The sequence below is a fragment of the Dendropsophus ebraccatus genome, chromosome 4 (genome assembly GCF_027789765.1).
Source record: "Dendropsophus ebraccatus isolate aDenEbr1 chromosome 4, aDenEbr1.pat, whole genome shotgun sequence".
NCBI lineage: Eukaryota > Metazoa > Chordata > Amphibia > Anura > Hylidae > Dendropsophus > Dendropsophus ebraccatus.
In genome coordinates, this window is record NC_091457.1 from 138,117,624 (window position 1) to 138,131,829 (window position 14,206).

At 42.9% G+C, this 14,206-nt stretch overlaps 1 protein-coding gene across 3 annotated transcripts in view; it reads right to left on the minus strand.

Annotated features, from left to right (window-relative positions):
* Nucleotides 1-13,337, minus strand: part of KCTD17 (potassium channel tetramerization domain containing 17) — a 232,002-nt gene extending 218,665 nt beyond the window's left edge. The window contains exons 1-5 of one of the 3 annotated variants that reach the window (XM_069967156.1): nt 12,826-13,326; nt 12,543-12,651; nt 9,133-9,218; nt 3,304-3,399; nt 2,243-2,368 (exon numbers count right to left, since the gene is read on the minus strand). In XM_069967156.1, the coding sequence (XP_069823257.1) occupies nt 2,243-2,368; nt 3,304-3,399; nt 9,133-9,218; nt 12,543-12,651; nt 12,826-13,011 (603 nt within the window). In that variant the 5' untranslated portion in view covers nt 13,012-13,326. Of the gene's footprint in view, nt 1-2,242; nt 2,369-3,303; nt 3,400-9,132; nt 9,219-12,542; nt 12,652-12,825 lie in introns of all 3 variants that reach the window. The other 2 variants (XM_069967155.1, XM_069967157.1) reach the window with 2 other exon arrangements.
* Nucleotides 13,338-14,206: the final 869 nt, after the last annotated feature.

Below are 14,206 nucleotides of genomic sequence, written 5' to 3' on the forward strand. Positions count from 1 at the left end.
AAGAAGCAATCTCCCAGCCTCCCCCCCCGACTTCTTATCTGTGCATTATCAGGCAAACACGTCTTCATTACAGAGAAGCCAGTGAAGACGGGCTCTGCTCTCTCCATTGAAAGCCTATGAAGGGGGGAGGGGCCGAGGGAGATGAGGGAGCAGGAAGAGGTGACATGAAGGTCAGCTGTTTGTAGACTCTCTGGGCACCTAAACCGCTAAATTCAGGTGTCAGAAAGGTCAGTGCTTATCTATGAACTTACTGAGAGAAGATTGCAGGGTGTTGTGCTGTGCAGGACTGCTCCGTGCTCAGTCACTCCTCTCAGCCCCGCTCCTCTCCATAGCCACATAATGGAGATAGAAATCCTGCCTCATTTGATGTGAGGGGGGAGGCTGGGAGATTGCTTTTTCAGTACAGAAGGAAACTCTTTTAGTACATAAAACCTATTACAGAGTTTGTTAAAATCGCTTGTACTGTTGATATTTAATGTTTTCAGAAAAATGACCCTGAAATGACAGTTACGCTTTAAGTATTTGTGCTGATTACTACCTACTGCCATAATGGAGTCGTCCCTTGCAATGAGTCAGATTAAGCGGTGACCTAGGGGGGTGAAGCTCTCAGCCGCATGCGTCTCCTGGTTAAATCACTGCTAAAACAATGTGTGTTCATACATTTTACAACACACAACCCTAACACAATCCCTTAAAGAGGTTCTCCAATTAAAACTTACTTGTGCCCTGTCCACAGGAATCGGAAGAAGTAAGAGATCGCAGAAGATCTGACCTTCGCATCACCCGGCAATCTCAAGATTGACTCCCGCCTCCTTTGTTTTGAATACATGTGAACTGCAGCTCTATGCATTTTCTATGGAGCCGGCAAGGAGCCCGTTGAGCGCTGTACTCAACAGTTTCTGGTGGCTCCACAGAGAATGAATAGAGCTGCGGGTCACGTGCCGACTACGGCTGTATTCATTAAAAGGAGCCGGGGGCCAATCTGGAGATTGCTGGGGGGCACGGAAGTCGGACCTGTGGTTAGAGGACTAGTAAGTTTTAATCAGAGAACTCCTTTAAATATTATTAACGTATTTTCAGATATTAGGTGAGATTATATACTGTTACAATTTGAAGATGAAACAAACCAGCCAGGATCAAACTGGTAGATGAATTTCTCCAGGAACAGCAAGAGCAGATGACACCGCTGAGTGAACAGACGGCACAAGAACGCGGTAGGTACGGATAAAATAAGAAATAATAAGGGTATAGTTTATAAATTACGTAAAATCACTAGAATATGCTATCACTTTTTGATCGATGAAGGTCTGACCTCTTGGATGCCACTGATTTTAAAAATTGAAGGAACACAACACACCATTTCCGTGCAAGGCCCCATCTAAGTCATATGCCATAACTTAATTGATGGCTATAGAAAACACTTTACAGTGTACCTGTCGTTTTAAAAAAACACTTGACATGTCATAGACACACATCCAAAGATTCGATCTAAGTGTTCACACCCGTACCGATCGGGAGAACGAACCGGGAGAAGACCGCACTAAGCGCAGTCCTGTGTAACATGATGAGTAGGGCTCCTAATGTAAGTCTATGCAGCCCCACTCTTTCACTGATACAGAGCGGGGAGTGGACCGCGCTGAGCATGGTCCTTTCCCCGCTTGTTCTCCCGATTGGTACGGTGAAAAGATTTTTAAAATGCCAGTGACATTTTTACTGTATGGCTTGACATGTAGGTAACCAGGGGCGTAGCTAGGATTCATGGGGCCCCATAGCAAAATTTTTTAAAGGGCCCCCCTCCCCTACGCACAACACAAAGCAATGTGTATATATATATATATTTATATCTACTTTACTGCTCGTGATAACCCCTGACCTCTGCACGGAGCTCTTAACATTTTCCTTTCCTACTTGATTGCCAGATGAAGAACAGAGGTCAGAGGTTATAAGTGCAGTGAAGCAGAGATCTCCTTGTCTTCTGCTTGTTAACCCTTTTTTGTGTTGCAGCATGTAAGTAAAGATTGGCTCACTTACACACTGCAGTACATAAGGGGTTAAGCAGAAGGACACACGCTCTTACCTTCTCCCCCAGGCCCCCCTCCTGCATGGGCCCCATAGCTACTGCCTACCCTGCCTCTATGGTATCTACACCACTGTAGGTAACTCTTGGGTAGCTATAAATGTAGACCAGTGGTGCCTTGACAAGACCCTCTGTGAACCATGCATTAGTGATCATGGTGTATACCTGTGCTGTACTGCAGGCCTCGCCTCCACATATTTTCAGCTTGCTCTGGAGCTCTCTGGATACAACACAAAGGAATTCTGTCTGTCCTTCACTACTGTAACTGTAAGGAGACCCCACATTCACCAGCTGTAAAAAAGTAATAACGTCACCCGAACGTATATACATCATTAGTGCCATAGTAACCAATTTTAAATAAGACTCCACTTTGACTAACATTGGCTATGTGTTTGGCAAATAAAATATCTAGTCTCTTTGAAATGATTCTTCATTTCCATTTTTTTACCATTATATTTCCTTACAGTTTATTCTGTCTGCACAACACAAGCTTTTCCTGTTGCTATGTGGAAACCGTCGACAAGCTGGTGTTGATCATTAGATTTTGTCATTCGTTGAGAACTATCATCTAGCAGTAAACGCAGTGGTCATGGTGTGGCAGTATTATTTGTCCCTTTTATACTGGTATTATTGTTAATACTGGTATTGGTATACAGGATTTGCTCGCAACTACATGTTGAAAGATCAAAACTTTGTGTTTGTTGTGCACGCTCTAAACCCTATTACACCCAACAATGATTGCTATTGTTTTGGCAGGTTTTTGCACAATAGTCGATCCGTGTAATAGGGACTTAAGGCTCTGTAGCCAAGGAGCCACTGAAACCTGGAGCCGACCCTCTATCTATCTATCTATCTATCTATCTATCTATCTATCTATCTATCTATCTATCCATCCATTTATCTATCCATCTATCCGCCATCTCATGTAAGGGCAGCACTAACAGCACACCATGGTAACCACCAGTCACTGACAGTTACAGAGCCATTGTAGGCCATGTGCAGGTTGTGTTAGTGTAGAGCAGTAGTGAACCATATGTGTCCCTCTTTGGTTTATCAGAAAGTTGAGAGGTCTATGCTGGGTACAAGGCCTGTCTCTGATATATCACATCTACAACTACCTGTGTATTCTCTGAGCTTTTTATTTAGCGTTCTTAGTGGGCATAACCAGAAGCTGTTTGTTCATTTACTTCTGTTTGCTGGCTGAATTATATCACGGTCACCTTTACCTGCTCAAATTTCCAGCTGTCGGACATGGTGGAAACCATCTGAGCCAATTCTGCCTCTTGACACTGTAACACCCGGTAGACATGTTTCTGTTGGGACTGAGAAGAAGTTATGAGGTTATTAAAGTAGTAGGCTCAATACATCTGTGGGTTAAACACTATAAAACTTTTTGCATTTGTGTGAGTTTAAAAATTAAAGTTTAAAGGGGTAGTGCGTCGTTAAAAAATTATTCACAGAATAACACACATTACAAAGTTATACAACTTTGTAAGGTATGTTATGTCTGTGAATGGCCCCCTTCCCCGTGTCCCACCACCCCCACCCGTGTACCCGGAAGTGTAGTGCATTATACATACCTGATCCGTGCAGACACGCGTCCGCCATCTTGTGCAAAACGTCATCTTCGTCTGGCCGGCCCGAACACCTCCGATCTTCCCGAGTGCCGGCCGCGTCATCAGCTGCTCAGCCGCGATTGGCTGAGCATAACTGTGCTCGGCCAATCGCGGCTCAGCTGGCCAAGATGGCGGACGCGTGTCGGCACGGATCAGGTATGTATAATGCACCACACTTCCGGGTACACGGGTGGGGGGGCCATTCACAGACATAACATACATTACAAAGTTGTATAACTTTGTAATGTGTGTTATTCTGTGAAAAAATTTTTACCGCCACACTACCCCTTTAACTCCCATTTCAGGTAGCGCTGTCCTGTGTATGTATATGAGGAACAGGACTATATCAGACTATTCTATCACTAAATTTTGCCATTTTTCAATCTGGTTACCATCCTCCAAACTAGTCTGGATGCAGACTAGTCTCGGTGCCGCCTCCTGTACACAACAACCTGCAATCCTACCTCACTGTAGAATTGTAAAGTGCTGCGGAATCTGTTGGTGCTATATAAATAAAAATTATTATTATTATTATTATTATTATTATTATTACTGTAGAAAACCTTCAGAAGTTTCCAGACCAGCACTGAGCAGTCTAATATGTAAATCCAGCATTTTATGTGCCCAGAAATTCTACACATTGTACAGGCTGGTTCTCTCCTCTTCTTGCTCACTCATCCCCTCCCCCCTCCATAAACTATAATCGGCAGTGCAAACTGGTCCTCACTTTACTTCTCTGTGATGTAGACCACTATTTATTCATAATGAAGAGATAAGGAGTAATGGAGCCTTGTGAGTACAGAAAGAAGCTCTTTTGGCTAATAAAAGCTATCACAGACTTTCTTATATTTACTTATACTATTAATTTTATGTAAAATGACAGCTACATGTTGGAGGAATTGTCTAGCTTAGAAAAAAAATGGTCACCTTCTTCCAGAAACAGCGCCACTCTTGCCCCCAATTTGGATGTGGGTTTTGCAGCTCAGTTTCACTGAAGTCAATGGGGCCACAACCTGAGCACTGGGGTGGTGCAGTTTTTGCAAAAAGGTAGTTGTGTTTTTTCTATTCTTGGATAAACCTTTTAAACAGCCCATAATAGTGATTTCACAGACAGTTTTAGCAATATTGGTGATTTGGCACCACACTGTAATGACACATCCTTTACAGGTAATGGGATCCTATCATTATTATATGATGACTGTGATACTAAAGGGAAGACGTCAGGTAATTGGATAAAACAAGACATTGGGGGAGATTTATCAAAGGGTGTAAAATTTAGACAGGTGCAAACTACCCACAGCAACTAATCACAGCTCAGCTTTAGGCTCTGCTGAAAGGAAAGCTGAGCTGTGATTGGTTGCTGTTGGCAGTTTGCACCAGTCTAAATTTTACACCCTTTGATAAATCTCCCCCATTATGTTACACTCTCGCTGTGGCTTGTATCATGGATAGGAAAGCTGGGATGGCTGTCTCACGCTCAGTTCCTTGGTAGTGGAGGCTGGTGACTGTAATTGTTCTCCAATTAACCAGATTATACTGTTTTGTAGCTAAAAGTGGTATTCCGGACCCTAACACTTATCCGATAACTACAGGATGTGAAGTGTCTAAATACAGAGGGGGTTACAGGGTTTGGGTACAGCACTCAGCTATATTAAGCAGCTCCCATAATAAATAGAGAGACATATGCAAACTGCACCTCTATTCCTACATGAGGCTCCAGACCAGTGTCGGACTGGGGTATCTGGGGCCCGTCAGAGGAAATGATGCTGGGGGCCCACCAATGAGGAACCAGTGAGAAACAACATGGCAGTCAATGTTAGTGCAGATTCTAAAGCTGGGGGCCCACAGGAGGATTCTTCGGTCCTCTGGTGGGCCAGTCCGACACTGCTCCAGACCCAGTTCTTAAGATTGCAGAGGCCCCAGCAGTTGGCCTGGTCGAGCACTCCAGCCTCAGTTAAGACCATACCAGTAGTAAAGTTCAACATGGGGCTCTTTATTGTCAATTTATGTAATGTAGAACAATCCATTCCCAATTGATTGGTAATTCTCTCTACTTTGTGTATATGGAGAATCAAGAAAATTGGGGGGCACTGTCATCTGTTTCTGTTACTGACTACTGTCAACAATTATTTGGATTATCAGGCTATGTTCACACGACGTATATATTTTCGTAAAACCATGGCCGTGATTTATACAGAAATATACGTGCCATTGCGTCCTAGGAATCCTAGCCAGAGCATATACACATAGGGGGAGATTTATCAAAGGGTGTAAAATTTAGACTAGTGCAAACTGCCCACAGCAACCAATCACAGCTCCTCTTTCCTTTCAGCAGAGCCTAAAGCTGAGCTGTGATTTGTTGCTGTGGGCAGTTTGCACCAGTCTAAATTTTACACCCTTTGATAAATCTCCCCCATAGTATACGCTCCAAGCCAGGATCCCTATCGGCGCCGCAAACAACTGACATGTCATTTTTCTCTGGCCGCTATTCAGTGAATAGCAGCCGCAGAAAACTGTGTCAGTGCACACAATGGAGCGAGGAGCTCCGGCCGCAAGCTCCATAGTGTGCTGTAGGGAGTTGTGATGCGGGAGTGTGCGGATGCACCCGCATCAGAACCCTGCGGCTGAAAAGATCATCCAGTCAGTACTGCAGTACCAGCCGGGATGATCTTTTCAGAGACCGGCCGTTCCGGTCACGGAACAGCCGGTCTATTACTCTGTGTGCACATAGCCTTAGGGCCCTATTCCACGGGACGATTTTGCTTGCATAACCGTTAACGATAAACGATCCAAACGACCGCTATTGCGAAAGACCTGAAATCGTTCACCCATTTACATGGAACGATAAACGTTACTTATGATCGTTCTTGTGGTCGTCTTGTCGTCGCTATTGCGTTCGTCACTACTGCGAACGACCGAACGACATCTTATTCAATGCGAATGATTTGCGAACGAGCAACGATAAAAATAGGTCCAGGTTTTATTAAACGATCAACAATTTCTCGTTCGGTCGTTAATCGTTAACTTCAAACAAACGATTATCGTTGGGATTCGAACGATTTAAGGATAATCTGAACGCTAATCGTCCCCTGGAATAGGTCCCTTCGTCATCAAATAGGAAGTTCCAATCTCAGTGTTTTATTGTTTTTCTCGCCACCACTTGTCAGTCATTCTCTTTGGCTCTAACTACTGTGGTATCTGACTACTGGGAGCCACAATGTCAGTACAGTAACGAAGCAGTAAGTTTCAAAGCTCTCGGTATCATCATGAATTATAATGTCAGGAGTATCTAAGTCTGTTCCGTAGCACAACATCCATATACACGGACTGTGCACAGAATGTGTGAATGCCCCCTTAAGACCGAGGAATAAGGAACAGTGAATCCTGGTTCTGCGGTCCAGCAAGTTATCTATGGTGAACAAGACGCCTATTACATTGATCATCTCAATAACACCCAACAGTATGATAGGAAAGAAAAGCAACCTAATCAATTTTTCATAGCATGTAGTATATATATTATTTATTTTATTATCTATATATTATAAATGTACTGGTGGACTGATACCGTCTTTCCCCATAACTCGTCTTATATGCCTTATTTTGCAGTTTTCTGAGCTCATCTTACACTAACATTGTTATTTTGCTTTTGCTGCATGATAAAGCAGGATGTTTTGGATTGTTCGGTGATCCGTGTAATTTGTTCCCTATGATTTATTCAGATACCACCAGCTGCTCTGTGCCAGTCACAAGGATACACAGCTTACCTGAATGGTAAGATTACATAAGAGCACCTAGGGTGTGGGCGCCCTCATTATCTATAATAATCCCATCATAGACTTGTTTACTAAATAAAAGACCAATCTATTCTGGACAAGTGCAGGAACACGGCGCTATCACATATGGACCTAACAAAAAGAGCAGGATGTGGGTGTGAGATATGGCCTACAAAGCATAAAAACCTGAACCGAATTTATAAAAGACATTTTTGCTAGAACATGAAGGTATATTGATACATAGACACATAGGGGGAGATTTATCAAACATGGTGTAAAGTGACCCTGGCTCAGTTGCCCCTAGCAACCAATCAGATTCCACCTTTCATTCCTTACAGACTGTTTGGAAAATGAAAGGTGGAATCTGATTGGTTGCTAGGGGCAACTGAGGCAGTTTCACTTTACACCATGTTGGATAAACCTCCCCCACAGAGGGGAATTCATTCATGGGTTTTTGTTTAGGTTTTGTTATAAAATTGTTTGAGCAATCGCCTATTTGCTCATAAAATGGCAAAAAGTTGTTATTTTTAATGCCACAATTTCGGTGGCACTGTTTAACTGTACAAAGACTTTCAGTAAAGTTTGCCAAGTTTGCAAGATACATGTGTCTGGTCAGACACATTGCATTTGCACTTGTGACACCTATAATGACATGGTTTTAACCCCTTCACACATAAAGACGTGTCGACACACCCGATCCCCCCCCCCCCCCCCCCCCGTAACCTAAGTACACTAACTAAGTACAATATGTCACACACAAAAGAAAACAAATCTCAGAATCACTTGGATAAGTTAAAGCATCATGAAGCTATAACCACATGAAATAAAAAAGATCAGATTTGAAAAATGTGCTCTTGTCCTTGAAGGGATACTTCAGCAGATTTTTTTTTTTTCTTTCAAATCAACTGGTGTCAGAAATTTATATAGGATTTGAATTTACGATTTCTATTTAAAATGTTAACTCTTCCAGTACTTATCAGCAGCTGTATGTCTTGCAGGAATTAGTGTATTGTTTTCAGTCTGAGGGTATATGCACACTGAGGAATTCAGACGGAACCTCCATTGCGGAATTCCCAGCTCGCGCCCGATCGCGGACTGCGCGTCTACGCCCGTGTCATAGACTCCATTCTATGTACAATCGGATTCCTTCCTCCGTCCAAAGAATGAACTTGATAGAATGGAGTCTGACACGGGTGGAGATGTGCGTGCCCGGCGACATTTGCGAGGGACGGATTACGCGACGGAGGTTCCGACCGAATTCCTCAGTGTGCACATACCCTGATACAGTCCTCTCTGCTGCCACCTCTGTTCTTGACAGGAACTGTACGAAGTAGGAAAGCCTGCTCCTACACGCAATCTTACTGGATGAGGAAAGTGCTGACTATAAAGATGATTGCAAACGGGACCTGGACTTGTCGCTCTAAACAGTGAAAAAGTCCAGAGGACGTTCACAATTATCAGTGAATATGAAGTGTTGCCACAGTCACGGATGCTTGTCATTCACCAATAATTATCCTACAATGATCTTTATTGCACGTGCTGTATGTAAGAGTACCTTAGGTAGATTTAGTTTCTAGTCCACAAGTAGAAATTTGCGCCAATGGATGAAAATGAATGACATTGCCAGTGTTAATGCAAGTACCATATGGTTGTTACTCGGAATTACCTTATTGATTTCTGCTTCCTTCATTTTCTCATGGATGATTTTAACCAGGGAGGCAATGTTGTAGAACTCAGCCTCTTCTAACACGCCTGCAAGTCAATGGTAAAAACAAGAAATACAGATGAAAAATGAAGATAATAAAGGCAAAGAAGCTTTGTGGTTATAGTACATCTAGGTGGCACTAAACACTTCAATGCTTCAGTACAAAACATAGAGACTGGTGAATTTAGAGGCCTGGGCGTTAGCCTGCTGAAAGAGATCACTGCCATTAGAAGAAACACTGCCATGAAGGGGTCTGTACAATGTTTGGGTAGGTGGGACGTGTCAAAGTAACATCCACAGGATAGGGAATAATCTTTAGAATAGGTCACTCATGTGTGCTGTCTCCCTTTCCTTCTCCATTGGAGCTGCCGTTACTCTAGTTTCTCCCTAAAGTGTTTCAAGTCACTCCTTGTATTACCTGACTCCTGGCTGGTTCTGACTTGGGTCCTGCCTCCTTCTTTTGATACTACAACCTCTTGAACTGCTCTCCTCATGACAACTCTAGACTCTGTTCTAGATCTGTCTCCACGCTCCTGTGCTATAAACACATTCCTCTGCCGCATTCAATGTTCCTGTGATGGCTCCAAGGTCCTGTTCCACACTTCACATCTGTCCCGTCATCAATGCTGTGTCAGGCCTTATTCACACGTCCCGTAATCTACGGATCCGTATTTCTGTATTCAAATGCACATTGATGTCTATTGGGCTATTCACAAGATCAGTAGATTACAAGGACGCAAACCAATGCTGAAAAAAGGACATGTCCTAGTGCGGACCTAGATTTTTTTTTTTTTACGGATCCTCTGAAAAAAATCAATGGGATCCGCTATTTTTTACGGATTGTAACCTGTTTGGAATCCGAATTTCCATTAAAAAATGACAGATGAGTTATAATTGACATGTTGAAAAAAAAAAGAAGGATTTACAGAAATACGGATGCACTACATATGCCCAATCCGTAATTTTTAGCGGATTGTACGAGTGGATATCAGGAGGAATCTACAGACTTGGAAAAAATATTGAACGTGTGCATAAGGACTTAGGCTATGTTCACACAACGCATATTTTCCTATAACTATGGCCGTTGTTGCTGACTGCAACAACCGCCGTGGTTAATACAAAAATATATGTGCCGTTGCCACCTATGGAATCCCAGCTGGAGCATATACATATAGTATACACTCCGGCCGGGATCCCTAGCAGCACCGCAAATAACTGACATGTCAGTTTTCTGCGGCTGCTATTCATTGTATAGCGGCCGCAGAAAACCCTGTCAGTGCTCACTATGGAGCAAGCGGCTCCTTCCGCACGCTCCATAGTGTGCTGTGTAGAGCGCCCGCATCAGAATTCTGCGGCCCTAAAGATCATCAGGCCGGTACTGCAGTACTGACCGGGATGATCTTTTCAGAGACCAGACGGTCTCATACGTTGTATGAACATCGCCTTAGTCTGCAAATTTCTGACTATTTGGAGAACTACAACCTAGACCGCGCAGGAAAGACCACACCTTCTTGTAGGGTTTAAGGGTCAATACCCCCTTACCCATCCCAGTCTGCCCAGTGTTAAGTGCTATGGTTGTGCCCATAGGTATCAACATACTTTTTATTAAATCTTACTGTATGTTAAAATTTTCATTACTTGCTTGATGACTGCATCCTCTATTAAAAATTAAGAAATGTTAGAAGTAACAGCCCAAAATATCACATGGCCGCCATTGTCTTGCCTTCTCACCATAGTGCATCCTGATGCCATATCTTTGGCACTCACACCTAGTTGTCTGCATCTCAGCCATCACTAACATCGCTCATATCCCGATTATAGAATATCCTTCTGTACCTTTTACATTTTGCTTTTTGTTTTATAAAACCAATACTTTTAGTAGCAACTTTAGTTGACTTATGTAGTTACCATGTGTTCTCTTGGACTTGAATTGTTGTCTGGCAGGTTCCTATTTTATATATCATTTGATATCTGTGATGTTCTTCTTTGATTTGTATTATTTATTAATGTTTTATGAGACTTTATACAGTTTATGATGTTGAAATTGTACTGCACTGGGTATGGGTGTAATGAAGGGGTTAGCACATACACACACTGCTAGGAACTTTCCAGAGGTAAGGGAGGAGTTTACTCTGGTCCAGTGTCCGGACAGAGACAAACACAAAGCTAAGTTAGTAAAGTAGAAGAGAGTGTGGAGTAGTGAGGAGTGCTGTATCAGCCTGGACAGCTTGGGGACAATACAAGCTCCTACTGTACTACAGTCTAGGACACCATTCATACCCAGTCCTTATCCGAGAGGAGGAAAATGAGATGAAGAAGGAGAAACCTAGAGTTTGGAGATTGGGTCCTAGTGTGCTGCTATTAGGCAAACAGGCTTCATGTCAGGCCTTGTACTGTATAGCTGCTAAGACAAAACCCATCAAGACCTGCACCCCACCACTGGGATTTGCAACACCAGTGAAACAAGTGATATAACCTTCCCACCTCTGAGCTCAGTTATGTAAAAACTATGAGCCAAGCAGGTATAACCACCTCCAGGGAAAAAGACAAGAGTTAGAATAATGGGGACTAGCTCCAGGCACCATAGAAACACTAATAAAACCGGGTCCCCTGTTCCAGACAATATTCAGCCATTTCCTTGTTGAAGAATTGGGCTTCCTATGTGGATGATATAGCACAATTCCTCAGCAACAAGTTGTGTGAGTCACTTCCCGTTTACTCCCATGTATCGTGTCATCATTGCTCATAACCACCACGGGCCCCTCAGAATACCACAGGTCAGCAATTCCACACAGGGTGTGCCCTGGGGGAACTACAAGTAAAATCATCTCTATTGCAACTTCTCTTTTAATATGCCAGCCTCCGAAGCATGAGGGTTTGCTGTGGAAGCCCTCGATGCACAGAGACCATAGAGCCATAGTCTGTGACAATAGACCTCAGCCATCCTACAGGTCTCCTCCCCATTGTTTCACCTATGCTTTCCCTCTGGGCCGCTGCCTTCACCTACAGTATGTAACGTTCTCCCCATGCATTAACTATATGTCCTGAGCCTTACCACACTGCCAGCAATATAGAAGCTGGACAAGGGAACTGTAGGCCAACTTCATTGTGGTTGCTGTGAAGATAAATTCTATACAAATTGGCAGGTATCTTTATATACTAAAGGCAGTGCAGCAGTATGGTCAAGATTCAGAGCTATTGTTCAATTGTTTCTAGCACTTGTTCTATTATAGGGCAATATATCATATTCTGAACATATATTTTAAGCAAAAGTGCAAAAATGACAATTCATACCAAGCATTAAGCTATAACGTAAATATAAAAAAAAGTAAAAAATATATGAACATAAGGAAGTTAATAAAAGACTTTACCTTCGATGGATATATTCTTGTCTATTACCAGTTTACCATACCGCAAGTATCGTAAGATTGCCCCAAAGTATGATGGGTCCCGGTCAATAAGAAACGCCCCAGTCTCATCCTACAACAGAAGAGATAAAAGCAAAAGGAGGGGGAAACTTTAAAGAGTCTACAAAGACATGTCATGGACTACAAAACAGAAGCGAAATGGTAAGGGTAACGGTAATAACATGATGAGACAAAGATGAACAGATGGTGGAAGTAATAAAGGAAAGATGTAGTCTGTGTGTCTCACCGTCTCAGACAACAACTGGGACTCCTGGCAGAGCCGGCAAAGGAAAGAGTTGGGTTCCTGGCACAGAGTCTGTTTTGTTGTGAGGAACACTGTGCCTCCCACATTCAGACGCACCCACTTTCCTCCATCATACGCAGCTCTCTGTGTGGCAAGGTCATCGGGAAGCTCAGGTGGTGGCCCCTCCATCGGCTTCTTGCATTTACTTGCGTCTTTGATATTTTGCCCAACCAAATTCAGGCAAATAGGGTCATTCCAGTTCCTACAGACCTCTGTGCCCCTGTCTAATCCCAGTGCAGCTATCCCTGATGTTCATGATTCACTCCTCGCTCGCCTCGCTCTGACAATACGTTCACTAATTACTCCCTTAATCGTGAATTCTTTTCCCTTTCATTCCTGCTGTGCCTCTTGCTTCTTTTCCACTGTCGTCTGATCACCACACCCTCTCTCAGGGGATAGGTTGCCACCACAGGTGTGCTCTGCTCAGATACCTATCTCATTGACTCTCTGAGTCCCATCTGTCATTGGATCATGTTTCTTCCTTCCACAACAAGCTGTCAGCAGCGACTCTACCCTCCGAGCCTAATTCTGTGATTTTATTTTCTGCGAGTGAAACCCTTTCAATGCCAAATTTAATTTGCTTCGTCTAAATTTAATTTGCTTCGATGCAAAATCTGGAGAGAAAAAAAAACATTTGGGAGGTATTAGAGGCAGTATTTAGCTCGCCGGAGGGTATGGCTACTGAATGTAGAAGTAGTAATCCTATGGTTATCCCATACCTGCCCAGCAGGAGACTTCTAGTCCATAACTATGCAGCAGCCACCCTTCCGAGTGTTATGTATTTATATGTGAACAAGAACCATCTCTTCTCTCTTGGACGTTCATAGTAACAGAAATACTGGTAATAATATTAAAAACAGTAAAAATAAAACACTCGGGACTGTACGCCATAAGCACGGCATGACAAGTGCATAAAGTTTCTACATAATTCTTCATTCTCCTTTGGAATAAAGTAAGAATAATAATGGTATTATGTTCTTATACATATCCACATGACGTTACAATACCAAGCGTCAGTCATTACTGAAATACACAGTCATAATCAATTTAGACTAAAGGACCTTTGGGTCCATTTACACAGAAAGATTATCTGACAGATTATCTGCCAAAGATTTGGAGCCAAAGCCAGAAATGGATTTGAAAAGAGGAGAAAGCTCAGGCTTTGCTTTATGAACGGTTCTCTGTTTATAGTCTGTTTCTGGCTTTGGCTTCAAATCTGTCAGATAATCTTTCTGTGTAAATGGACCCTTACTCACAAGAGCTTACAATCTATTAGGAAGAAAGTTGAAACTTAATGGAGAACTGCAGCAATTTTTTTTCTTTC